Source organism: Oryzias latipes, chromosome 16 (assembly GCF_053564925.1).
Source record: "Oryzias latipes strain Hd-rR chromosome 16, Olatipes_Hd-rR_3.1".
In the NCBI taxonomy this organism is placed as follows: domain Eukaryota; kingdom Metazoa; phylum Chordata; class Actinopteri; order Beloniformes; family Adrianichthyidae; genus Oryzias; species Oryzias latipes.
Window position 1 is genome coordinate 32398090 of NC_136252.1, and position 25889 is coordinate 32423978.

The 25889-nt window shown below is 40.5% G+C and overlaps 1 protein-coding gene across 19 annotated transcripts in view; it reads left to right on the top strand.

The window, feature by feature from the left end:
- Positions 1–25889, top strand: part of syngap1b (synaptic Ras GTPase activating protein 1b) — a 182259-nt gene that overhangs the window by 40793 nt on the left and 115577 nt on the right. For all 19 annotated transcript variants that reach the window (XM_078932581.1, XM_078932592.1, XM_078932588.1 and 16 more), the window contains one exon: positions 8782–9110. In XM_078932581.1, coding sequence (XP_078788707.1) covers positions 9069–9110 — 42 coding nt within the window. In that variant the 5' untranslated portion in view covers positions 8782–9068. The remainder of the gene's footprint in view (positions 1–8781; positions 9111–25889) is intronic.

Below are 25889 nucleotides of genomic sequence, written 5' to 3' on the forward strand. Positions count from 1 at the left end.
TGCGTTCTAGAGTATTTCTTTATTATTATTATTTAAATCCCAGTGAATCAGGAGCAGACGAAAAAAGGCTGTTGGTGTGACGTAGAAGCCACAATAGTTGGGCCACAACTTCTGCTCCATTTTGATCCATCCACTTATAGACGACTAGATCCATGTACATCTTTGTTTTCCTTCTCTGAGCTGGCTCAAAACTCTATGGCTGGAAAGCCTACAGTCCTGCAAAACTCAAAGACAAATTTCTAATGAACTCCTGCCGCGCTGCAGAAACTGTCCTACTATAACACACAGGTTTTTGCTTTTGGCTAAGAACGATATGATGATACTGAAAAGACCACTGGGAAAGCTTTGAAAATAGATCTAAAGATGGCTACGGTGTTTAAAGGTAAATAACTTATTTCCAGGGGAACTAATCATCCATGCCGTAATCCTCCAGATAAAGGCTCCCAGCAATCTCCTTAAATCCAGGTCCTCACCTTCTGTTTCTGTATTTGAAGCAAAACAAATGTTGCATTTCCCCAAATGTCCACCGGAGGCAGGTTTCAGATGGAAGCAAATCCTCATTAATTGTTAAAAAACGAACATTTTACACTGATATCACACTAATTTACAGCCTGACCTCCGCAGCTTCTTAAAAGTTAACAGTTTTCTTTATTTATTTATTACCGGTAAAGGGAGGAGGGTTTTGTTTAGAACCTGAAAAGTTGAAAAGGAACTAAAATTTGGGCATATGTAGGGGGATGTTTTTCATTTTGATTGGCAGGTGAGTGGACCCAACAACGCTATCAATTTTACCTCATCCAGCACCCCCATATTTTGAAACTAGGAGGGCGGAGCAAACAAAAGCCAACTTTCCCTTTCCACCAGACTTCCTGTGAGTGGAATCCAGAAGAAGAAAACTTAAATTGTCCATCCAGTGTACACGCCATCCAGGTGTTGACTTACAGACCCCCTAGTTTTTATGGTTATGATTGCAAAGTTCAAACTTGCAATGTGCAATAAATGGATTTTCTAGTTTTGATAAGATCATATTCGATATAAAAAAACGCAGCATCAGTCTTCCAAAAGTTCTTCTCTGTTTGTTGGCAAAACAATGAAAATTATAACTCAGACAAAAAAACATAAAATTATAATTTGCAGGTCAAGCTGGGACAGCACCGTGATTTGCCTCCAAATTTGCATTTCCATGATAAAATCTAATGACTGTTCTATGTTATATTAAAAAGTTTGGGATGCATTATATGAAAATTGTGTAATATTTTAAAGGTAATAATTAACGTTTCAGGTTTTTGCTGCAGATTTATCCCCGACTGTCTGTTTTGTTAACATAAATGTTCAAGTGTTCGTTTGAATTGAAGTAAAAACCCCGCTGTGCAGCTGAATTCAGTGGAACTCTGTCAATCGTGAGTCTGAAGTCGGTTCCTGGGAGCAGTGCTCTGCAGCTTACAGAAATCTTTGCACTCCCCGCTGAGTGTCACACTCCAGCTCAGCGGTCAGAGGGTTGGAGCTCACGCTTCCTGTCCTCTGCAGAGCATTTGCGATGGAGAAAATGAAAGTTGTGCAGCATAAATATTGGAGTCCCCCCCCTATGAGGTAATCTCAGAGTAATTGGGATTGATCAACAAACTTATCAACTCCCTGCTAGCACATTTAGGCAATTTTGTGCTGTGAAGCGGAAAATGTGTACTTATTACCTTCTAATGAAGCAAAACTTGATTTCTTTACACAGATTGTTTTTTTTTCTTACGCTTTTGCAGCATTCCAGTGCAATTTCCATGCTATAACCGTGCTAATTTAAGACTAACGAGTTGGGGGTGCGCAGCAGATTGAGTGCTCCTCTTCGCTCCACCATCAAACTTCTGCGATGGCGCCCCGCCGCTCACCAAACACACCTCATTTCAGAAGTTGTCAAAGTGCACCGTTGCATCTGCGTTCTCGCCCGTCCATATTTTCATGCAATAATATCGGTGAGCGGTGCAGCTGAGGTCACAGTAATGATGCGAGTTATTTGGTGCTTCCTCGTCTCCAAAGTAAGATGCTAGGGCTCAGTGTGCTCACAGGAGTACATTATCTGCCTCTGGCGGCGCAGGGTTATTGTAAGCTTTATTTTTAGCGTTGTTTTGGAGATCAGTGATGTGTATAAATCAACATTAGGCCTGTCGGGCTGCAGTAATGACAGCCTTGACTAAGGCTGACCGTTCATCCGATTGGTGCATGACACTCTCTTTGTAAACTGCTAAGGACAGCAGAAAAGGGAAAACAGCCCTCAGAGAGGGGAGGAAGAGCAGAACAAAGCCAGAGCAAGAAGGATGCAGAGGAAATGAAAGACAGTGAGGAAGAGGAGAAGAGGGGGGGAAAAAAGACGTCTCAGCAATTCTGCTGAATCTTTACATGCAACCTGGAGACGCAGCTGTGTGCGGACGGACCGACGGAAAACAAGCACGCTCATTGAAATTCTGTGCGTCGTGCTTCACAGGCTCTTAATAGGCAGCCTCGGGGGGGGGGCAGAGGTAAACCTACAGTGGAGTAATGCAGATTGGGCTGAGGATGAGTCATGGTGCTGTCCCACGGTGAAAAGCCTGGCATCATGACTTTTAGTTTGGATCTGGGGGGGGATTGTTACATTTGTGAAGAACTTTCCCTCCCTGTGAATCTGTGATGGTGACCAGATTCACTTTCACAAAAACACAGTCAGTTCAAGACACTTTTTACCTGACACTCATGGTGGCAGATGTTGCAGGTTACATTTTGCTTTAAGTTATTGTGCTGACATTAGACAAAGATTTATTTAAACTTAGAGATTTTGTTTTCTTAACTTGTCCTGTCCAAAAGCAGGGCAAACAGATGAGAGCTGAAGGCCTCTTGTGTTGGACATATTTTACTTTAACAACAGGGGTTATGAATTTTCTGACAAACCAGAGGTTTGTCTGAATAAACCCCTTTTGTAATCGAGGCCAAACACACAACAACCCCCGCCGCAGCAGTCGCCGCTGCCAGAACCCCCCAACGCCACACGGCAGCAGGCAGAGAACAACCGCCCCCCGGGTGATCACACCCACCACCCAGGCCATGGCCAGCAGGACCGACTTAGAGATTTTTGACTATCATCAGAAGATATGACCTTTATTTTCAGTTTTTTTTTTTTTTTTTGCAGTTGTCTGCAAAAACATCAGAGTCAAATGTACATTTAAACTATCTTATTAATAATTCATTAAGTTTTATTCAACCCACTACAATGAAAATTGTGTTTTTGATGTTTTTAACATTTTGTCGCATTTTTCTGATGATGGAGGACATATATTAAGACATTTAAGCTAAAATCATTGTTAATCAGGAGCTGGAAGCAAAAAAGGCAGCTTGAAAAAGCAATCGGTGGGCCACAAGCTCCCTGCTCTGCTACATTTGATCCACTTGCAGGCAAACAGATCTGCCTTCGTTTTCCTCGTCTGAGCTGGAATCTGGATCAACTTTGTATGACTGGATGGCTCCAATTCCGCTAAAAGCTGCATAATCATAAATAAAAGAAAATTGGGAACACTTTTACAATAGATCATCAGATGATCGGAATGGGACCTTTACTTATATTATTGCAGGTATCTGGATGTTTTTTGCCTTTCTTGAAAAATCTCCTTTATTGTCTTCTCATAGAAAGCAGGTGGTGCGTTTGATCCTTCATTTACGTTCGGCCTTTTCTCTTGGCCAGTTGTCCTGCTGCTTTTGAGGGAATTGCAGAGAAAAGTGTGTAAATGGGGCCTAACATAAATTCTTTTTATTGATGGTAAGAAATTCAAACGAGATCAACTCTTTATACAACTGTTTTTGTCATGTCATGTGCACCTCAAGCAACTCAACTCCAAGTTTCCATGTGAAGGCTGTTATTCAGGGAAAATGAACCCAGAGGGGGTTAGTCAGTGTTGACTAAATGTCTGCGAAGACACCACTTGGACTCAGCAGGAGGTGCTGGGAGATCCTGGTTCGATTTTAAAAGGTTTATCAATGGCTATAAGAGGTGGATGGACGAGGTCACGTGATTTGGATTGAGCCAATGGCAAATCTATTTTTTCAGCTTTAATAGGTGGGGCCAGGGTGGATGTGACATCATGTAACCCCGCCTCTTCTGGAAAGATGATCAAGCAGATGGGGTGGGAAACTGGTCTGACAGTTGGATATGTTGAACAACTTCAGGGCTGAGGACTTGATCAATTGGACTGTGTCATGTGATTAAATAACTTCATTATTTAATTATGACTATGGTTGTGCATTTTGGATTGTGTTGTTTGTCAACTGATCACCAGTAAATCATAAACCCAGCCGCCGACTCCTTTCCCAGTCTAGTTGTGAATGTTAAATATAACCATAGAGATAACTTGATGTGAAAGGAGTCCTGTGATTAAATTTTAAAGTTAATCACTACAGTTAATTTCCTTTTTAAACTGGCTTCAATTTTGAAGTCAAAGTGTTTTCATTCAAAACTAGATTTGCTAGTCTAAAAATGATAGGGAAAGTAGTTTTATTGAGGAGTTTTTATTGGGGATATAATTGAGATCCTATTGGTAGCAAATGTGTAAAACTTAGAGAGAGAAAAACATTTGTTTTTTCTGTACTGTGGGCTTGCAGCCAAATTATGCCACTGATTTATTTTATTATAGTATAGGAGGCTGGCTGAAATCAGTCATTCAAGATAATTTGTTCCCCTTTTTTAATCTGCACACCACTTAAAGCATCAGGGAGCGTCTCAGTGGTGCATTTTGTTGTGGCTCTTTGGAGCTGCACGGTCACTCTGGCCTCAAGGCTCAAGTGATTCAGACATTACTTTTTCAAACTGCCTTCTGTGGTTGTTCTCCTTCGCGTGACCGGACAAACGATTGGCCCCGCTTTTCTGGGCAGAATCTGCATTTCTTGCAGTTGTTGATATTAATCCAAAAATCTGAAGGAGTCCTTGTTCTGCAACGTCGACATGGCGTCCTGTCAGAGGGAAAGCTGTGCAGCCATAGCACGAAGACTGAGGGGGTGTACATGTGAAATGATGAAGCAGAAGTACAATCGGTTCTGACATGCCGTACATGTCATGATGCACTCTGAGCCGGGAGCTTTTCTTTCTTCGTGTTCACGAGCAGCCTCAGTCGCTGCCGCCATCTCAGAACAATCACGTGTGCAGTGTGTCAGTGCACGCTGTCAGGCCAAGAGGTCAGATAAACAGTTTCTTCTCTGCTTGGCTGTGAGTGGATCTGACTTTGAAAGTGTGTGTGCAGCAAGCTTGCAGTGCAGTCTGCAAATGTGTGAACTTGGCTCTTGGCTGGGGGAAGAGGTGAAAGCTGCAGGCGCAGCGTTAGTCAGAGGATTTAGTTTGAAGTACTGATTTTGTTTTTTAAAACTATGTTAATCATTGAGAACTAGGACAGTTTTCAATTAGGTGTTTAAAGTTTAGCAAATCTAGTCTATCTGGAAAGATTTTTTTTTCCTGCAGAAATCCTAAAAGAAGGATTTTTTGCTAAATTCCAGCAGGACACAGTTGGAGATTTTCCCCATGACGATGCTTTCTTTTGTTTCTAAAAACTCTTTGCTCTGTTGAAGTAATCTAAATTGAGTGAGAGTAAAACAAAGAGAATATAAACGACGAGAAGGGGGAAATATGAGGTCATAATTAAAGCAACGATTCCTTCAAAAGAGATCCTCCAGATGCAGAGGAGTGTGGGTTCCAGAGAACAGATGGAGATCAGGTACAGTGTGTCATATCAAAAGAAAGCGTTCAATAATATGTCTGGGCACATCATGTAGAGGGAAAGAAAAAGCTGTTTTACATTTAGATTTGGTGTAATTTTTTTGTGTGTCCTGAAAATAGTACAGGATAATGAATAAACTAAACACAGTTTAGAGACTGAAATGTTTTTCCAATCATAATTGAAGCATCAAATTGAAGGTTGCCTTGTCAACTTTTAATTGGAAAGATTAAAAAACTGGTAATTTGTACTTTTAGCAATAATTTGTCCACAACAAAAGTGTTAGTTTTTACATACATCTTTTGTCAAAGCCTTACAAACAACAAGCAGAGGGAAAGACTTCGGTGGAACTCAAGTTCAACTTTGTTTTCTGTTGCACGCTTGTTACTTTGGAAGTGTTTTGCTCAACTATGGGGTATCAAACACTTGTTGTGGTGTTAGCATGATGCTAGCTGCAGTTCCATGAAGTTGTGAGGGTCTGACTAATTCTTCTGCGAGTCGATTTGAATGCAAATGCATGTTTTTTTGTTGTTTCTACAGTCATTTCTATAAACTAACCCATCAATTAAGAAAAGCACCACCTTAACTCTACCCTACAGTTCAAAAGAAACAAAGTTAAGGAATTACAAGTGTTCTCAGAACTTTATTTATATTTTTTAGCTCTTTATACAGTTAACAAATTGGTTGGGGTATTTTTGTCAAAAATAAAAGATCTGTTTCATTTCACAAGTTCATAAATTTTTATTAAATTTGCAATTCAATCAAGCATTATTCAATGGAACATCACATTGTTTGTCGAATTACCCAACTCAAATCAGTTTACTTTTGGTTTTTTAAAACTTAATGTAGTGGTGAGTGTTTTACTGGGATGTGTTGCACAGTCTTGTGTCTGAGGGGAGAGAGGACCTGCGGTGGTGAAGAAACTGTTTTTGCTCAAGGAGCTTCTCAGGGTCTCCACAGTGTGGTGCAAGGGGTGGAGCAAGTTGTTCCTTTTGTCAAAACCTGCTGAAAGGAGTTTAGGGATCAGAATTGACTGTAAATGAGAACTGGACCAAGGGAGTGTGACATCACCCATAGAAAATGGCTTACTTCCTGCTCCGACCATTCATTTTTTTGCTATAAGGACTTTACCATGTTGGAGCCAGGTGACGTCAGAACGCAGTGATTGGGTTCTTTACTTTGACTGAGTCAAAGATTTCATGGCGACTACTCTCCCCATTCAGGAGTGACTTTGTTGAAAGTCCACACAACCGCACCGCTTAAAAGAAGGCTACACGAAATCTGTCAATCAAATCTTTCAAATGTAGGAGATGGGGGGCCAACAGACTCCATTTACTTTTATCAAGGCATCTGATTGGTCAGTTTATAACTTCAATAACTTGAGCTACAGAAAATAAAGGTATCATAGCAAGAATGGTCACTAGGACCAATAGAATGAGTGAGTAACAGCTGTTTATTTCTTTATAGAAGTCTGTGGGATTTTGGCTTCTTGGAGTCTGCAGGTACTTCCTGTTTGGATTGCTAAGGGTTAGGGGTCACTTAGTCCAGTTAAATGAACAAAACTGATTCTATTCAGTGGTTAGAGTCAATTTGTCTTGCCCGTCCCGCAGCACACACCGTAGAGCAGCGGTCCCCAACCCCGGGGACCGGTTCCGTGGGTCATTTGGTACCGGGCCGCACAGAAAAAATAAATAACTTACATTACTTCCGTTTTATTTATTTCGGAATCTGAAAGATGTTTCATTTTGAAAAATTGCCTTATTCTCTGTTCCATCCGTGTATGTCACTCTTGACGCAGGCCAATTCGCTCTTCTCGGTCACGCGATACCGCTAAAATAAAACCCAGGAGCTAGCAAAATGAGTAAAAAGCAAACGTCTTTGGAAAGTTTCTTTACCAAGGGGAAAACGCCCACCCAGGGGACAGTACAGGAGCCATCGACTTCCAAAAAAAAGAAAGCTACATTTAATCGACAGTACTTCTTTTTTGCACTATGAGTGGGGGAAGGGGAGAGGATGATCAGACCTGAGCGACGTTCAACGTTGTGCGTGTCAAAATAAAAGCTCGTATCACGTATCTGTTCCTCCTTCAGCGTAGCGTTGCTAAAATAGTTTTCCACCTACTTCATAAAGACCGTGTGATGTCATACCGGTCCGTGGCGCTAAAAAAAGGTTGGGGACCGCTGCCACAGAGAACCGGTAATGCTGCTGCAGAGCCAAACGCAGTCCTGGGAGAACCCTGCTGACAGCAAAGAACCTCTGCCTCCTGAGGAGATGAAGACAGCTCTGACCCTTCCATGTTCTCTGTCCTGTTAGACACAAGTTGACTTAGTCCATGATGACGCCTCGTTATTCACTGTCGTCCTCTTTAGACACACCATTGATTAAAGTCTCCCTAGGGTCTTCATCAGATGTGAAGACCACAGAGTTGAAGTGATCAGGCTCCTGGGAGTCTGCCATCTCTGACATTTAAAAGAAAACCATTCGACACATTTGATGAATTAATATTGCATTTTTTATTTTAGATTTTGGTTGATTTTTGTTGAACCCAGCCAGAGAATCCAATGAGCAGAAGACATTTTAAAAAAGCAAATGTAAAAAGAAAAGTTTATATTATATGTTTAATTGTTTGAGATCTTTAAGATTCTAGTTGGGACAAAACATCAAGATCATTGTTATTGAGGTCATGAACCTTTGATGAAATGTGAAAACATTTGTTTAAAGATATAAATCCAGTATGCAGACACTCTCACCCCTTCTCTGAAAACCCTTTTGGATTAAACTGGATAAATAAAAACATCTGAACTGTGGAGTATGAATTTCAGATTTGAAAAGCTTTTTTTTAATATAAAAATTTAAATAATTGTTGGTAATTGAAGAAATAACCGATGGATAAGGTATCATAAGTAAAATCGCTGGCTGTAGCCCTGCTGTGATTGTGTTACGTCACCCTCTGTCAGGTTTTAACTGTTCACATGAGGACAGGATCATGTCCCAGCATCTCAACTGACCCTGTTTCTCCTCTTCTTTCCTCCTCCTGCCCTTCTTTATCCCTTCTCCCTTCCAGATGCAAGGTGTGCCGTTCCCCCCTCCTATCACCATCACCATCATCCCCGCACCCACGCCCACTCCTTCCACGCCCCTTCATACAGCCGTCCCTCTTACGAGCCTCCTTCCTTCGAGCGTCTCTCTCATGAACGTCCCTCCTTCGACCGTCCTTCCTTCGAGCAACCCTCCTTTGAACATCCCTCCTACGACCACCCTGCCTACAACCGAGGCTTGCATGAGCGCCCAATTTATGACCCTTCTTTGCACGACCGCCCAACCAACGACCGCTGGAACCCCCGTCTTCGCATGAACTCCGGAAATCAGCTCTTCATGTTGGACCAGGAAGAGGTACAGTGCTCCTCGCACCAGGGACCCGTTTTCTTTTCAGTAAAGCAGTTCAGTTGTGTTCTCTTTTCTATCACTTTTAGGAATCATTCTAGACATTTTATTCTTCAAAGTTCAGAACTGACAAATTGATTTCTGCAGACAAAAGTGCTCAAACTTTCGAGGTGCTGTTAAAAGCAAAATGGCATCATGAAAGAACGTATATGTCCAACAATGGCTGCTATTGGTTCTCCAAACATTCAGATGAAATGTTGTTTAGTTTTATCATTTTATGTTTTGTTTTAGATCACAATACTTAAACAAAATCTTTAATGTCTGATAAACGATCATATTTATCTTTGTTTGTTTGTGCATAACCTAATATCAGCTGAGACGGACTCTCACGTGTTTGTTTAAATCTGGCTGATTTCCACAGAAATCAGAGACTGAATACCCACAGAGTTTTTTGAACAGACATGGATCCATGATAGAGTTCAGGGAAATACACTGCTGAGCAACAAGAACCCAAAGAAACACCTGACCCACAAACTTCTGGACTAATTTTCTGGAGAGACAGGAGAGGAAATTTCTGGAAGGTTTGAGTCCCCCAACATCTGGATCCAAAACTTACACAGATAAAAAAATAAAAACAATGAGAGGAACAGTCATACATGGTGGTGGTAGTGTGATGGTGTGGTGCTTGCCGTTCTCGACCAATTAGATATCTACCAGAAAATCATGAAGATGATCATTTTTCACAAGCTTGAAACCAAGACAATGGTTCTGCAGCAGAACCTTTTACCAAAGTGGAGCTTAAGGTTTACTTGATGGATGAAGTTTGGATTTAGGTCTGATTGAGTTTCAGTTTGATGACCCTAAAGAAGGATTTTCCATCCTTGGTTCTCGAGGGCAAGTGTTCTGTCTCTGTTTTCTAACTCTGCTAAGAGAGTGAGAAATGGAGGGAGCAGTTACTTTCTGCTCAAAGCCAAGCAGGGTTTCGCCCTTTAATAAGAGAAATCATAAAAAATGACTTTAACACTTACAGATCATGAACAAGGACAGGACACTATTCAGATATTGGCTGTTTTTACAGGTTTTGGCCCTACAAAGTGCTGACATCTTACTGTAACAACTACATCTAAGAAGAAAGTCGGGAGAATGAAAGTGATGGAAAGTAGCTGAAAGAAAAGACCCAACAATACAAATTATACTTTCATTTTGGGAACATTTTATTTTTGTGAGAGAGATATTTATTTCGGTTATGTTAAACAAACAAACTTAAAAAAAAACCATCAACATAAGCATTCACACTGAACAATGTCAAGGTAAACATTGAAAAAACAAAACAAAACATAAACATTGAACAAAATTAACCAAAAAAGGTGTTGGGTGAAGCCAAGGCTTATTTCCCCAACCCTGAATACAAACTTCACATCTACCTACAAATTGTTAGAACCTTAAATAAGAAAAGAAAAAGGAAGAGGAAAAAAAACAAACACTTCTGAAAATTACCTCACAACCACCAGAGTCTCTCAGTCCAGAACTCAAACTCAAACTCCAACTTTATTTATTTATATAGCGCCTTTCATTTCAGTTAAAAACACAAAGCGCTTAACATAAAAGCAGATAAAACAGTCACAAAAACCGAAAATTGTTAAAAACAGCAAACAAAGGACAATCACACAAAGATGGGACCCCTCCCTCACCCCCACCCACCCACAAGAAGAAGATACCCAGAAGGTATTTTTGATATATTTTAAATGTATACATTTTCTTAAACTGAAAAATGGAGTTTGCATTCTTCAGATCGTCGGATAATAAATTCCACATGGTGACCCCCTGAACAAAAATACTATTCCTTAGTGAATTAGTTCTATTATTTTCATTCATCACTCATAATATTGCATCATCTGCAGGTTGATGGTTTTTTGTTTAAAAGTGCTTTAAAAGCTGGTTGAAGTGGGAAAACTCTGAAATGATGGAAACCATATATTTAAGATGTAGGTCTCTGAATACTTTTGTCCTGCTGTGAAATACTTTTTGTTCTAATTAAAGGGCTTATTTTCAGGTTGGAACTTGTAAAATTAGGCCGGAGAGAGATTTCCACCAGAACTGAGCATAAACTCTGTATTATTGTCGCCGAAGGCAGGCTTTTGCTAACGCTGCTGCTTCTTCAGAAAGTTTTTGGGTTTACCTCCATCAAAGTGATGCTAGCCGCACTCTGGAAAAGATAGAAGTTCACTCTTGAACTCCACTCAAAATCATGCTTCACTTGTCAGTACTGTATGGTGTTTATGATCTGCTGAATTGGCATGAATTTACACTTAACACACAGATTACATGTTGATTCCAGACTCATTTTTCTACCATCAAGATGAAGTTCAAGTCAAAAGAAAAGATAACTTCACCCACACATCTTATGGCCATTTTAACTGCATACACATTTGCCTAAAACCTCCGTTTTGTGCCTATTTTTAGGATTTAGTTTATTAGCATAACACATTTGAGGCAGATACTTGGCCCCACCCACCTCCCAAAAGTAGGTGAAGTCAACGGTACTGCCTCCCAAATGTCGAGTTTGGTAAAAAATATTTTGAAAACCATAAAAAAATCACTTTATTTGTTCTGTAAGATGGGTGAGACAAAGAAGGTCACTGCTGAAGAAGCTGGCTTTTCTCAGCGTGACATCAAAATGAGTTTAAATAAATAGTTTAAATAAAGGCCAGTCAAGAACTTGGGGGAGAGATTCATTTGGGAGTTTACAGATACTGATGCTGCGGTCTGATCTTCAAGAGTAAGCAGGCAAATCCAGGATATATTTGCGTCACTTGTCTCAAGTTAAAACAGAGAGGTGGCTAACCTGAGCCAAAAACACAGGGTTGGACTGGGGTTTAGTGGTTGAAAGTTTCAACCTGGAGTCCGATGGACAAGAGAAGAGGCTCAGGATCAAGCTGCTTGAGGTCCAGTGGAAAGCCTCCAGGTCAGCAGCGGTTTAAGGAGCCCTGCTGTTTGTCAAAGCAGAGGATGTTTTAGTGCACTCCATGCCCTCGACTAAGCAGCTTGTTGGAGATGCTGATATCATTTTCTAGCAGGACTTGGCTCTTGCTCACATAAATGGAGAGACCTGGTTCATGGTCCATGACCAAACCCAACCCAAACCCAACAGATAACCTCTGGAGCTTTGAGAAGAAGAAGAGGGGGCACAGCAGACCCAATGACACAGAAATAACCTTTACCATCCATTCTGCACCACACCGATGCACAGAGCTCCAACAAAACAGTTACTACCAGAACTCTTTTCACCTTCCAGAAGTTCTACAATTCTGTTAAAGTGCTTTTGTTCTTTCATGTTCTATGGTCATTTTCAGAATGCAGCAGTTACGTTTTTTCACCCATTTCCTAAAAATTCCTAAAAATACAAATGATGTTTGAGTTCATTTGGAAGTATCTGCATATATAATGCACAAAACTTTATTGATTCGATTTTTTTTTTATTTTTTTTATTTTATTTATATTTTTGACAGGGAATATCAACTTTTACATCATTGTTACATTGTTTCCAAGTTAAACACCATTTTACATCAAATATATTTTCTGTCAGTAAATCAGAATGCGTGTTTTTGATCATTTTGTACTCTTCCCCTCTTTTTTATATGAACAGAAAAAAACAAAACAAAAACAGAGCAGCTGTCAATCACACTCTTATCCAAAAAGGATGAATCAATCAAATAAACCCACATTATCTGTTATCTTGTAATAGAGAAGTATTTATTTATTTATTTTTTGTTAGAATTAAAGAAGGTCAGGTCTAAGAGGTCCAATATATTTGACCCATTTTGCCCACCATCTCAAACCTTTATCTGTTTGCGTCTTTATTGCAAAAGTCAGTCTTTCCATAACATAAATATCATGTATTGTTTTATACCAATCATCTACTGTTGGAGCATCAGGTTGTAACCACTTTCTTGTCAAGGCCTTCTTCCCTCCCACCAGCAATATTCTCATTAAATATTGGTCTGCTGCAGACTGCATGTGTTGTGTTACTGTTCCCAGGTATAGAGCTAAGGCAGGGGTCGGGAACCTATGGCTCGCGAGCCATATATGGCTCTTTTGATGGTCACATGTGGCTCGCAGACAAATCTTTACTTATACTTTTTTTTTCATTAGACCAGTCCTTCTCGGGCGCGATGCGATGCCAGAGGCGCGCAGTAGTAGCAGTGCTTAGAGAGAGAAATCTGCGCCAGCGCTATCAGTTACTATTATCTATTATTTCACAGAGTTTGTACCAGCCGCAAACCTGTGAATTGACGTGCCTAAAACTGCGCGCTCCCGTCTCTGAGAAAGAGCGCGCAGATGCGGGGACGGGATGTGTGAGGGAGAAAGCAGAGGGCGGGGGGGGTGAGGGGACAGGCAGCAGGTGAACCGCGCAGGGATAAAAATATAAAACCCGCTGCCCGTCACTCACTGCAGCGTGTGAGTGTGTGTTTGGCTCCGCGTCTGCATGTGAGCAATCTGTCTCACATCTACAGAACATTCAGACCTACGATCACGTTTAAAGTCTCAACGCCTGCATGAAGCAGAAACTCACCACGTATCAACCAGACTAGACAATCAGCAAAACCACCACGAGAAATACTCATCATTTATTAGCAACAGAATAACAATGTTATTAAAAAGAATCCACAGACTTATTGTACTTTAAAAATGTTGAAATTAAATCAAATGCACACATTCATTTGTATATTTAGTTTTTAACATATTGTCGCGGACTGAGTTGGATGGCTGTTGGGCCGCGTTAAAAGTTCTGGAGTTCATTGAACGCGTCAAGCAGAGATCTGATTGGCCCTCAGTTCTGTCGCTCAGCCTGTTGTTAGTTTGGACCAATGGGGTTCAGCTGTGGGCCGAATAAGGGAAATGGGAGGGCTGGAGCGGGAGGGGGGAAAATAAAGTTGGGAGAAGCGCTCGCTCTCGTCTCGGCGGGAGAGATTCAGGAGTTGCTGAATTAATTGTACGGCGTTTGTTGCGGTCTGCAGTAACCAGAATAGAGAACCTTAAAAGAGGTTAAGTCTCCGTGCCTCAGTGTGGGGGAAGGGACACTACATTATTGTATGGCTCTTTGGAAATTACAATTAAAAATATGTGGCATTTATGGCTCTCTTGGCCAAAAAGGTTCCCGACCCCTGAGCTAAGGCATTAAAGGGAAAGGTTTCTTGAAATGTCATCTCCAAACATTTATGGATTTCTTGCCAAAAAGATATGAGTACAGGACAATCCCAGAATATATGGTAGTGGTTGGCTTCAGATGAGCCACATAACCTCCAACAGCTTGTACCAACACCTTGATGCCTCTTTTGTGTGGGGGTGATGAAGAATCTGATGATGCTTTTCCATCCAAATTCCCTCCAACTATGTGAATGAGTGGTTCTCCATTGGGATTTACAGATATTTTCCCATTCTTCCTCAGTCATGTGCAATCTTCCTTCTCGTTCCCATTTACTCTTAACATAATGAGTGTTTGTGTATCGGGAGTCCTGTAGACCCTTGTACAGTTTGGATATTATTCTTCGTCCGCCCCCAGAAGTATAGGCTGTTATAAACACTTTCAGTATGTCATTGTCTAATTTTCCTGATCCCTCAGCCAGGATCCCATTCAGTCTATGTCGTATCTGTAAGTACCTAAAAAAATCCCTGTTCTCCAAACTGTATTCTTTCTTACACATTTCAAAACTTTTTACTGCCCCCTTTTTTATTAGGTTGCAGTATGCTGTGACTCCTGTTGTTCTCCATATTTTAAATCTTGAGTCTGTCCTGTTAGGTATAAAATCTGTGTCGTATGCTCCCCATCGCAACACCTTTTCTGCTCCCTCCAAACTACAGTTTTTAGCTATTTTCCGCCATATTTTTAGTGATATTTTTAGCCATGGGTTTTCGTCAGAGTTATTTGTCAGTTTACTATCTGCTATCTTGGTTTGGATGGGAGGTTCTGTGTGTTCTCCCTCTTCTATTTCCTTCCACCTTGCTCTAAATTGTGGATCGCAGAGACCTACAAGTGGTCTTATTTGAGCCGCATAATAATAATCCTTGAGGGTTGGTAGTGCCATACCCCCTTTGTCCTTAGACAGTTGCATTACTTTGTATCGTATTCTGGGTCTCTTACCCTTCCAAATGTAACGTGAAATCATCTTGTCCCATTCAATGAATTGCTGATCTTTTATTTCAATTGGTAGCATCTGAAAAAGATACATTAGGCGAGGCAGGATAACCATTTTAATTGTGTCTATCCTTGAAGATAAGTTAAGGAATGGTAGATGAGTCCATCTGGAAATGTCAGATTTTATTTTTAAGGTTAAAGGGGCATAATTAGCATCAAATAATTTAGTAATATCTTGGGTGAGGTTAATTCCTAGGTACTTCATTGTATTTGTAGTACATATCAGGTCATATTTATTCAAAAGTTGTTTTGGTGGATTAAAATTGAGAGTTAAGATCTGGGTTTTTTGGACATTTAATCTGTAGCCTGATAATTGTCCAAATTCTTTTAGGGATGACATTAATATTGGTAAAGACTTCAGGGGTTGTGTTAAATAGATTAATACATCATCTGCAAATAATGATAATTTGTGTTCTTGTCCTCCTATTTTCACTCCTGTTATCTCTTTGGCTTGTCGAATTAATTGACTGAGGGGTTCAATAAATAAAGCAAATAGAAGTGGTGAGCATGGGCAGCCCTGTCTGCAGGAACGCTCCAGTGTGAAGGGTTTCGTAAGACTACCATTAATTTTAATTCTTGCTGTGGGGTTATTATATACAGCTTGAAGAGCCTGAATAAGAATTTTATGTAAGCCATATTTTTCTAGTACTTTAAACAGGAAGGTCCATCTAACTGTATCGAATGCCTTCTCTGCATCCAACCCCATAAGCATTGCTTGTGTCTTATTTTGTTGTATATTCCATATAATATGTAGTGTCCTTCTCAAACTATCATGGGTCTGTCTTTGATGAATAAATCCTGTCTGGTCAAGGTGAATAAGTGAAGGTAAGATCTTCTCAATTCTTCTGGCCAATATTGACATAAATATTTTATAGTCTACGTTTAACACTGATATTGGCCTGTATTGTTTGCAATCTAATTTATCTTTTCCTTCTTTTGGTATCACTGAAATTATAGCGTCCCTCCATGAGGAGGGGATTGTTCCCTTTTGTAGTACCCAGTTACATATTTTGCAAAGTTTAGGAGTTAGTTGAGCCCTAAAACATTTGTACCACTCGGCTGGAAAGCCATCTTGACCTGGAGTCTTCTGTGGTTTAAGCCTGGATATTGCAGCCTTCACCTCGTTTTCCGTTATTTCTGCCACCAAGGTTTTATTTTGTTCCTGTGTGACCTTAGGTAAATCTAAGGATTCAAGAAAAGTTCCTATTTCATTTATGTTATCTAGTTTTGGCTGTGCGTATAAATTTTTGTAATATTCTTCAAAACAATTTTGGATATCTTCTGGTTTATATTGTATTTCCTCTGTTCGGGAGTGTCTTATTTTAGTGATTGTGTTATCTTTTTGTTGTTTTCTCAATTTGTATGCTAATAGTTTCATTGCTTTACTTCCTGCTTCGTAATATCCCTGTTTTAGAAAAACCAATTTCTTTTTAACTTCTTCTGAGTATATCTCATCTATCTCATTTTGTAGTTTCTTTATCTTTGTTCCGTTATCATGTTTCGCTCCAATTTTATGTTGTTTTTGCAAATCTTTAAGTTGACATGTTAATTGATTAAGCTTGTCTTGTTTACGCTTCTTTAACGATGAGGAGAGCGAAATTATTTTTCCTCTTAGTACCGCTTTATACGCATCCCACACTGTAGTTGGGGAAACTTCCCCATTATCATTATCTTCAAAATACATTTCTATCTCTTTACCCAATTCTTCTTTTATTTTTGCATTATTTAGTACACTTAGGTTTAATTTCCATGTTGTAGATTTGGGCTTGTCATTGATATTTATTAGCATTTTTACTGGTGCGTGGTCAGATATATCTATTGTTCCTATGTCGCATGACTGGATTCGGTGTCGATCTTTTCCAAACATAAAGAAATAGTCTATTCTGGAGTAAGTTGATTGTGGTGCTGAGTAATAAGTGTAGTCCCGGCTAGTTGAGTTCAGTTCCCTCCAAACATCTATTATATCAATTTATTTGATGACTGAGTTTATTTTGTTAACTAAAGGTTTTTTGTGGCATAAACTAGAACCAGATGAGTCCATCTTTGTTAATCTTATGTTCATATCTCCTCCACTTATAAGTATCCCGCGAGATTCTGTGGACATAATATTGAACACTTTTTTATAAAATTGCCAATCACTTCCTGGGGGAGCATATATACTAAATAATGTTACCAAAGACCCTTCAATCCTTCCTATGATCATTACATATCGACCCTCTTTATCTTTGGTCTCTGAAATGTGTTCATATTGAACCTGATTTGATATTAGAATAGCTGATCCTCTTCTGTGTCCTGACTTATAGGATGTGTAAAAAATGTGTTTAAAGCCCCCTCTCCTCAGTTTTTCATGTTCAGCCTCTGTTAGGTGGGTTTCCTGTAGGAAAACCACTTGTCCCCGTTCCCTTTTAAGCTTTGAAAATATTTTACTTCTCTTAATAGGATTCAGCATACCATTTACATTATAGGAAGTTATTCTTATAGTTTTATCCACCATCATTTTTGTGATGTGTCTGGATTTTAGTGGATGAGGGAAAGACAGCTTTCAGGCTGCTCTGAACTGCAGCCAACAAATGATAAACAAGATAACTAGTTAGAAAAATGCTCTTATTCAAGTAACACAAATTTTCCTCAGAACTTCCAAAGGTGGGGTTCCTCTGAGAACCCTGTTGTTGTTGTAATGCAGCCATCCCGAGGGAAAATCTCTCTTTTAAGAAAGGGCCCTCTGACAAAGTCTTTGATGGTGAGTATACAGCTCAAAGTTCAGCCCTCCGACTAATCGTTACCTTCATTTCGGCTTTTTATAATAATGAAAATAAACAAAATAAAAATCATTACTCAGAAGTAAACCAAAGAGTTTCTGTCTCACTTTTAGTAAATAGAATTCAAGAAAGGATGCATTTACCCAGAGAGAGAAATTAAATAAAAATAAAAACAAGAATCAGCATGTATTTACCCATCATGGTCAAATCTGCAGCATATGTGTACTCATCTGGGCTGCTGTTGTCACTGTTTTTTAGTTTTTATTCATGTCTTCCTGCTGCGGGCCCCGTCTGAACTTTTCAAGCTTGTCCTTGTATGATGATCCTCCTTGTCGCCGTCTCTGTCCTCGTCCCCCGCTGACAGTCCAGGTCAGCCTCCTGATCTGCTCCAACAGCGTCTCCGCTGGTTTCAGCACGGTCACCGGTAATCCTTTTTCTGCCATCTCTCTCGTCGCTTCTTCAGCAGAGTTGTATACACGAGTTCCGTCCGGGTAGAAAACTCGAAGTTTGGCGGGGAAGGGGGTCTGAAATCGGATCCCTTTTTCTTTCAGAACCTTCTTTGCTTCTGCATATTCTTTTCTTTTGTTAAGCACGCTCGGTGCATAGTCGTTATCAAAATTTACTTGTCCGCCCTTCCAGATGAATCCTTTCTTCTGCCACGCCGTTCGTAGAATCTCCTCTTTTATTCTGTAACTTTGGAACGTTACTACAATGGATCTCGGCGGCCCCCCTTCTCGTGGTGCTGGACCCAGGGCTCGGTGTGCTCGTTCGATCTGGAGGTTTCTGTCTTCCGCTAATGACAGATTTTGTTTAAGCAGCTCTTCGACAAAGTGTATCATTGATGGGGATTTATTTTCGGAGCCCTCCGCCACAGAGTAGATCCTGATGTTGTTTCGTCTGGCCCTTCCTTCCTGGTCAGATTGTTGAGTTTCTAGCTGTGACTGAAGTTTCACCAGCTCCTCCATGACTTCTTCCATTGATTGCAGCCTCTCCTCAGCGTTCACAATCCGCTCTTCCGCCTCGTCCAGCCTTATCTTTGCCTTGCTAATCTCTTCCTTAATTTCTCTCAATTGTTGTTTGTTGTCCTGGCGGAAACTTTTTATTTCTGTCAGTATTGTTGTTAGGTTGATTTCTTCATCTGGCTCGTCTTCGTTAGCATTAGCCGGCGATGCGCTGCTAACACCAGCACGTGGGCACTCTGGGCTGTTGCTTCCAGGAAAATCGGCAGTTTGCATGGTTTTCTTTGGCTTAAGTTTAGCCTGCTTGTCTCGGGTCCACATCTTGCCCTTTTCCATCTCTTGGAATCACTTTGGATATCGTTTGTCGAGTTTGAAGGGCAATTTAATTCCAAATGTCGGAGGAGAGAAGACTCTAAGCTGCCATCTTTGCGGCTGCGCACTGGAAGCCTGATTCGATTTTTAACCTTTTTTTTTTACTAACTTTAATCTGATTTATTGACGTTGGAGTTCTAAATTTTATTCCATTTTATTTTGATTTGGAGCAAACAGTAATAATACCAACTAACTGATTTCACGAAGGCTTCCAAAAACCTACAACTTTTTAGTTTTTTTTAGGTTTTTTTGGAGAAATTGTTATAGATAACAAGCTTTAAACGCCCCGGGGTTTTAAAAAATCCAGTTTTAGTGATGTGATTGACTGACTTCATCATTGAAGCTGAGACGCTCTGATTTGTGTGATTTACAGACAGACATTTGTTTGTTCTTCAGGCATTTTGCCCTGGCGTTTGCTCCGTGTGAATAAACTGAACATTTGGGGTTCAAATCCCAGGCTTTGTAGTCATTGTAAGCCAATATGGCCCTTTGATTGTGAGACACTTGTAAAGCGCTTTGGCTAAATATAAACTGTGATAATGAATCCACCTAAATTGATGCAGAAAGGTTATCGCAGCTGTGCATTAGTTCTCATTGAATGGAGGTTTCTACCCTTCAGTTTGTGTGACGGTTCGGCGTGCAGCGATGCCAAACATCTTTTCTCACTCATCAGTCCAGGAGAGGGTACTGTTCTTCAGCTTTTTCTCCTCTGAATCAAAAGCTCATTCGACTCAAAGACTCACACAGCTCATGACGAAGCACACATGATGCAGGGATTTCAAAAATCTATCAGTCACCTCCCAAAACCTGACCGCTTTTAGATTGAGAACATGCTAATGAAGCGTTCATGTGAATAAAATGATGAAACATCGAGAGCACGGTCAGCTTTAAAGCAGGTTTAAGGGATAAAAAAAAAAAATCCTTTTTTCACTCTTATATGAAAGCTTTTCTTCTGGACTGCTTCAGTGCGTCAGTGGGAGCGACCTGTGCTTCTCTGGAAGGACAGAAAGGAGAGCGCGCTTCTGCTAATCAGAGATTCATCCCTGTCTAATTGTGCCAATAATGCAGCAGCTGTGAATGCATCCGAGGCAGAAGCGGTCTGCTGATATCCGTCACCTCGGTGACGGCGAGAGGCGTTAAATATTCATGCCTGTCACTCACCTCGTGCAGGATGGGAGGTCTTTCTCCTCATCGCTCTTCCTCACTTCTACTCTCATCCTTCAGTTTATTGTTTCATTTCTGAGAAACTTGAGCAAACCGCCACAAAAGCAATCATCTTGTTCTTTTAGAAGAGATGGCAGGTTTGGGTTTTTTTGCTGCTTCTCATACATTTTGATAGCAGTCTATCTCTGAGAAGCACCTTTCACCTTAATTTATTTTGCTGCTTCAGATCTCTGATCTGTCACTCCTTCATTGATCTGTTCTGTCCATCTTTCAGCTCTCTGCTACATTTAACCTTTCTCCTCCACATTTCTTCTTCATCACTGCAGCTTTTCCCACTCTCCACCCGCCCCCACAGCATCTCCGTGTTCTCTGCGTCTCTCTGGGGCGACTGGCAGGCCTCTTTGGCTCTCCCACAGGCCACCTGTCTCCTCTCAGCTCCATTCACCTCCTTTCTCTGTTTCTGTTCGTTTCATCTTCCCTTCATGAATGACGGACAACAGAGGGACGCGAGGGGCGTTGCTCTACAGAAGAAGCCTCCTCTGTTGTGTCTAAAATGTGTCACTATGGAAATGAGTGGTGTGTCTGTGTGCTGTTTTGACTCCCGGGGCGTTCGGATCATTGAACCGTCTTTCTAGAATAGCAGTTGAGGTTCACTTCTGACACCAGCGGCATCAACTCCACAGATTTTCTCTTTTGGAGATGCGTCCATCATGAAAAGATAGGTTTTACCCTCATAACCCTGTTTAAGGTTTCCATTTTCATTCACAAAAGATAAAGTGTTATTCTAAAAATATATTGGAATAATCTGAAAATCTAAATTTGTTGTTTTTTTTTTTGATTATATTAATAAAAAAATGCATGCCGATGCTTTTCTGTACGGTGAAAACAGACAGATTAAAGTGGTTTGGTAGACTGGGATTATTTCATAATCCTTAGAAAGATGTGGAGAAGACGACTGAGAAGAGACACGTTTTTATCGTTTCTGCAAGTCAGCACATTGGCTGATGGGAAAACTTAAAAAAAATGCAGATTTTATAAATAAATTCAGGGGGAAAAATCTCCTGTTAGACCCAGGAGGAAACATAAATGTTCGCTGAGAGCTGCAGAACTGGAGGACAGTTTGACACACCCTGAAAAATAAAATAATGGTGAAAAAATGTTACTGCTCCACTATATATAAATTCAAAATGTTTAGTTCTACATATGCAAATCACGTTTTACTTTAAATAAAATTGGAGTCTTGAATTTCTAAAGGTTTGCACTTTGTAAAATAACTCTATTTCGTTTTAATGTCCATAAAATCCTTGCAGTGGATTTTAAGACCCAACGTGTCTTCTGGTTCTTTCAGCAGCTTCATTTTTGGTTATAACTTTAAAAACAAAATTATAATTTTTTTGCTATTTTAGTTTAAAAATGTATAAAATAGCTTTTTGTGTGTGTTTATATGCAACCCTGCTCAGTTGGGTCCAAACACTGCTCCTCGTGTATTATGTGAGTGTTTGGACCCAAAGATTAGAGTAGAATCTGGGCCTGGACGTCTGAGAGTTTTTTCCTCAGATGGTCCTCTTTATTTGTCAGCTTCATGATTTCTGGGGAAATCACCTTAAAGGAGATGTTTATTGTCCAAAACCACATTTATTCTTTAAAATAAAAAGTGTCATGAGATTAAAAAGAATTTCTGCTTGGGGGGGGGGCATGCATCTTTACAGTTTACGCTTCAGGCTGAAGTTCAGGCGAGTAAAGGTTCGGAGATCCTCAAACTTCCTTTTATATAGACTTAAACTGGGCTCTTCACTGATCCCAGATTGGTTCTGTTGTCTCCACCTGGTGGGAATTTCCTCTAACTTCTCCTGATGACATCACACATCCTCCTGTGAGGCTGCCATCCACTAACCTTTGTCAGGCTCTCTTACTCTTTGATTCCTGATTAAAACATGGAGAACTTTGGTGAAGTTTGGCTGAAAAAACAGCCGCATTTTCTCAGAGGTATTAGTTAAAGTGCCACCTTTCTTCCCTCTCACCTGCAGGGGGAGTGAAAGGGCCAGCGGTGATGGCTGGCTGCCATCCTCTCCTTCTCCTTCTTTACTTCTCATCTTACATTAATGGGAGTTGACAGAGTTTTATCGCCACGCACCAGTGCTCTGTCCCCCAGGTCATGAGTCCGGCCCTATGTTATGCAACGCTTTCTGATGGCTGGGAGACTCAAGTTTGAAAATGGACTGGAAAATCTTCCCAATGTAACATTTTTGAAGTAATTGTGGAAAAAAAGCAATGAGTACTTTTAGCAGCAGGAGGAGCTCCTCCTGCCCAGGTCCACAGAGAGCTGGGAAAGGTTTGACCCTGGAGGAAAGTGGGGCAGCCGTCAGATGACGGAATTATCATGTCGTCCAATAATGTAGGTGGGCAGGAAGAAGGGAGGGAAAAGGCGGCTAACCCACGATCCAGCGTTAACACGCACTTCTGTGACCATTACACCAGTCTGACTGTCACTCACTGAGAAAACGTTTTTCAAAAGGTCGTCCTGCACATACCAGGGTTTAAACGGCTTTTATCTCAGCATTCTGATTAACTCGCCTATCCCGTGGCAACTGTGTGGTTTTCTTTCTTCAGTACCTCGCAGGCACTGAGATCCGAGGAAAACTGAGGCTAATTTGTCTTCTGCCAGCCGAGCGGAGCAACCACCGGATCGCAATGACCTTAAAAGCAATCCTCCCCCATTCATCATTTTTATTAAGAAGAAGTGTACTTGGCCAGGTCTTCCTCTGCTAGATCTGGAAGCTTAAAGGTGGCCTGAACTCCTCTAAGATTATTTGCAGCAGACGAAGTAAAGCTTAGCGGGTCATGTCAGAATCTTAGACGAAACGTTTGTTCTAATATGCTTGTTTTTGTTCCTTTTGAGTTCCTTTAAAACTCAAATATGTCATATTTCCATTGGTAACAAGTTCTCTCATCATCTCAGTTTAATTACCCAAGAAATTTGCATCTAAAATCTTAAGTTGACAAGGCAAAGGAGTGTGTTAAAGTGAAAATAGGGTTAATGTTTCTGTCTGTTTACATCCAACTCGACCATCGATTTTAGGTTTGATCTCCAGTCTTCATCTGCTTCTCTCACTGCAAGCTCAACATAAATTCACATTTATTAAATGCGCCATCACTGTGTGTTTGCTTGCTGTGAGGGGAGTTTGATCCAGCTGCTCATTTTCAATATTAGTTCACAACTCAAAACGTCGTTGGGATTCTTCCACCGTACAGCGAAGCGATGTCTGATCAGGGAATTAGAGGAGCAACTCGTTTAGGCTGGTATCAATAAAAACTTTAGATGACACTTTTCATGCAGAGCAAATCTTATTTAACTCAGGAAAATGAAGAAGGGCCTCCTTCCAAGTAGGCTGCTATGGTTGATTTTTCCATCAATCATTCACCACATAAAAAAACACACTTTCTGTCAGCTATGTTGCCATGGTACCAAACCTCCTCCACAATGTGACGCTCCGTTAATTAGCTCATTTCAGATCTGTGAAATCAGATTGATGTGAAAAGATCCTGGTTCTGATATTTTTTACTATGAGTGACCCTTGTAGGGCCCACTTCCTGTAAGCGGAACTCAACTGAGTTTCAGGACTTTAAATTTTAGGTTAAAAAAAAGACTGTAAACACATTTTTTTGTCTTTTTTTTCTATGCAACAAAAAGGCAAAAACCCAACCGGCTCACTGGAAGAAGCAGGAACACTTCTCCCTCTTCAGCTCCTCCATCTCCCTGAACACCGCAGAGTGAACTCCCATGAATCACTGAAGGAGGAGATTGTCTAAAATCATCTGCCCTTATGCAGTTAGAGGGATTCATGGCTGACTTTTTGCACTTTTCAAGAGTTTATCCATTTTGAAGACATTCGTTTGAGAAAAAAAAATCAATACGTTGTAAGCACAGTGGAGCCTTAAGCTGATCTGTTCACTCAAATGAGGCCTAATGGACTCGCAGCTCGTGCAGGACCGCTTTTTATTTTCATTAAATTGTGCTTCAAATTGAAAAGCTACTTTAAATATGCATGTGAGAGGTGAGTGCCCCAGCTGAAGTGGTTAAGAGGCTGAGTGCGCATCTTAATGCTGCCTCTCGAGGGACGGTGAGTTCAGGCTTCCTGTACCGTCTTCTGCTGTTAAGTCTGCTCTCAAGCTGCAGTTTCTGCGACGTGTGACCAATCCAGTCCCGCTACACGCAGAGAAATGGAGCCTCCACGTGTTTTCCCTCAGCTGGATGCAGTGTGGGATGCACATGGGTGGGATGACGTGTCAGGGTGGCGCAGAAAGGTTTGCTGGCTCTCTGTCCGCGATGGGCAGCGGAAAAGAAGAGGCGGGATCAAACATGTACGATGATAGCTGATCAGTTAGATTGATGGTGGAGAAATTTGTTGTTTTTAAAAAAAATGTTTTTAGCTCCTCTAAGATGACACTTTGTCTCACAACTCAAGTTGGAGCTGAAGCATGGACGGTAAGTCTCTGGGCTCCATGGCAACGGCTGAAAATCTGTCCTGAAAGAGACGCGTCATTCAAACCCCGCAGAAAATCACAGCAATGCCTTCAGTAACCCCTGCAGCATTCAGCAAAATTACCTGCTGCGCGACTTTCCACTAACCTCCCCATTCCTCTGCTGTCGCTCTATGAAGCCATTTTGGATAATATTCTGTAGAAACACAACATACATGTTTTAAAGCTCTATTTGTTCTCATGACCATCGTCAAGTAACTATATATTGTATATATATTGTAACTATATTTTATTTTTTATGTACAATATATCACAGGTTTTCTGTTGGTTAAACCCACACCTTTTATTCATTAAATAGGGCTGTTCCCTGAAAGACCACTAGAGGCTGGTTTCAAAAAGGAGAATTTTCCTGTTGATTTCCACGTTAAAAACGTCCAACTTTCCACCCATAATGAATGTATTTGCAGCCTGGTTTTAAAAGTATTTTTCAGTGTTTATGTCTCTGTTTTTTAAATGAGTCATTTTGATTTAGTTAGCGCTCACATTTCTGCATTATTGGTTTAATGATTGATTGGCAGATGGGTGGTCTTGTGGATAAACTGAACAGCAAATTTGTCATTTGTTTATTGGTTGAATGCTGTAAACATTCAACCCTTTGTTTTCCTCTTAGGGTATCTTCCGCCGTTTTTTAGCACTTAACTCCTTCTACAATTTTTTACCTATTTTAATCATTCAACTTTTAAAATGTTCAGCTCTTTCAGCTTATTAATGCTATGACTTTTGGTTTTTCAAATCCTACAACTTTTTAAGATATTCCAGTTTTTCCGGGATTTTTTGTCCTATTAAAATACATAGG